Raw genomic sequence first — 1,627 nt, 5'->3', positions numbered from 1 at the left:
TTGTAATGCTAAAATAAGACATTAGATTTCAAAGTTATATTATATTTATAATTAATTATATTCATATAATCAATATTAAATCTTAAAGGCTGATCTCTATACAAGGTATCTCAAAATTTGCAAATTGAAATACGGACAGCAAACAAAATTTTTGAAAAAAATAAGTATTTAAAAAGTATTTGCCATTTTTCGTTTTGAACAATAGTTTTTGAGATATAATTAGATTTCAAACTAGTAAATTATAGATTACATATATCAGTTAAACGGTTGTCTGTCCGTGAGTTACGCATTGATAGTTAATAATCGCGCGTGGCGATTCACGGTCAGAATTAATACAATCTATTATTTCACTATATTTTATACACAATTATATTTATACATACTTTATTTGTGGAGTATATATTGTTAACGGGAAATAATCCATCACAGAGATATAAATGAACTTTTCCGCTTTAGCAATACAGTGCACAATCGCGTCTAGGTCGCTACTTCTACCTTTTGGTGAAAATGGTGGAGGTGAACTCTGTAACATAATATTAACATACATAATGTAAAAATACAAGATATAACATTGCGAATGGCATGCAGCCATATTGGTTTTTAGCATTTGTACCAATTTCTGATTAGTCAAAAACATGAAAAATGGTCATTATAGACAAGTACGTATCCACGGGAATGTTATATATGGAATTCTTACAGCATGAATATATGTATATATAGGTAATATATATTTTCAACAATTTGAAAAAAATAATTGCACATGTTTATTAAGATGATACTAACCGCGATAAACAGTTTGTACTTATTATCCATATATGTAAAATTCATAGGATTATCAATATTTATCTTTGTGCTAAAGGAATCTGGCCATGTGGAAGGCACTTTACCATCTTCGCTTAATTTCCAATATACCTATAAAATAAAAAAGATCAATAATAGTTTTCAATTCAAAGGTAGAAAACATAGTTACTGCTTTTTTTTGTAACTTCACAGCTAAGCATTTGTAACTTACATCAAATATTTTGGCGTAATCGTTCGCTAAACAGGAACAATTCAGGGCTATCAAACCGAGTTCTTTGACTTGCGAAAGAGATCTCCAATCCATATTCGCTGAACCAACGTATACATGAGTACGATCGATAAGCCATAATTTGGTGTGAAGTACACCGCCGCCCAACAATCCAGCGAAATTTAAGCTTCTCACCTGAATCCAAATAAAATATATTACGTTGCCTTCAAAATTACTTATAACAAAAAACGATAAAAATCATATTATGTTGCGGAATTAAAATTTAATAAATAAATAGATGTTGAAAAAAATTAAACAATAAAAATAAAAAAATTAAATAAAAGAAATCTTATATTCGACCAAAGCAGATCATAATGCTTAAATATTTCTGTGAGAATTTGTATACGATATACATATTTGATTTTGCAAATCGCGTGCTGAAATCTTCCTCGGCTTTGAAGCTTGCTCACTTATTAGAATGACAAACAGTTTAATAATTTTTTATGCTAAACAACTTTATAAGAATATATTAATAATGAAAATTCATTAATTCCTGTTAGGAGGGAGGATGGGGTAAATTTTGTGTTCTATTTATAAAACTTATTTTGTTAATAACTT

At 28.5% G+C, this 1,627-nt stretch overlaps 1 protein-coding gene across 1 annotated transcript; it reads right to left on the bottom strand.

Annotated features, from left to right (window-relative positions):
• Positions 1 to 383: 383 nt before the first annotated feature.
• On the bottom strand, positions 384 to 1,204 carry LOC108726190 (phospholipase D3-like; the record flags this gene model as incomplete). Its single annotated transcript, XM_018453665.1, has 3 exons — positions 384 to 523; positions 784 to 912; positions 1,013 to 1,204. Coding segments are annotated over 3 exons (461 nt in total), but the record flags the coding sequence as incomplete, so codon positions are not given.
• Between the last annotated feature and the right edge of the window lie 423 nt (positions 1,205 to 1,627).

Source organism: Mycetomoellerius zeteki, unplaced genomic scaffold, assembly GCF_001594055.1.
Source record: "Mycetomoellerius zeteki isolate Tzet28-1 unplaced genomic scaffold, Tzet1.0 C4420994, whole genome shotgun sequence".
NCBI lineage: Eukaryota > Metazoa > Arthropoda > Insecta > Hymenoptera > Formicidae > Mycetomoellerius > Mycetomoellerius zeteki.
This window is presented reverse-complemented; position numbering and strand designations above follow the sequence as displayed.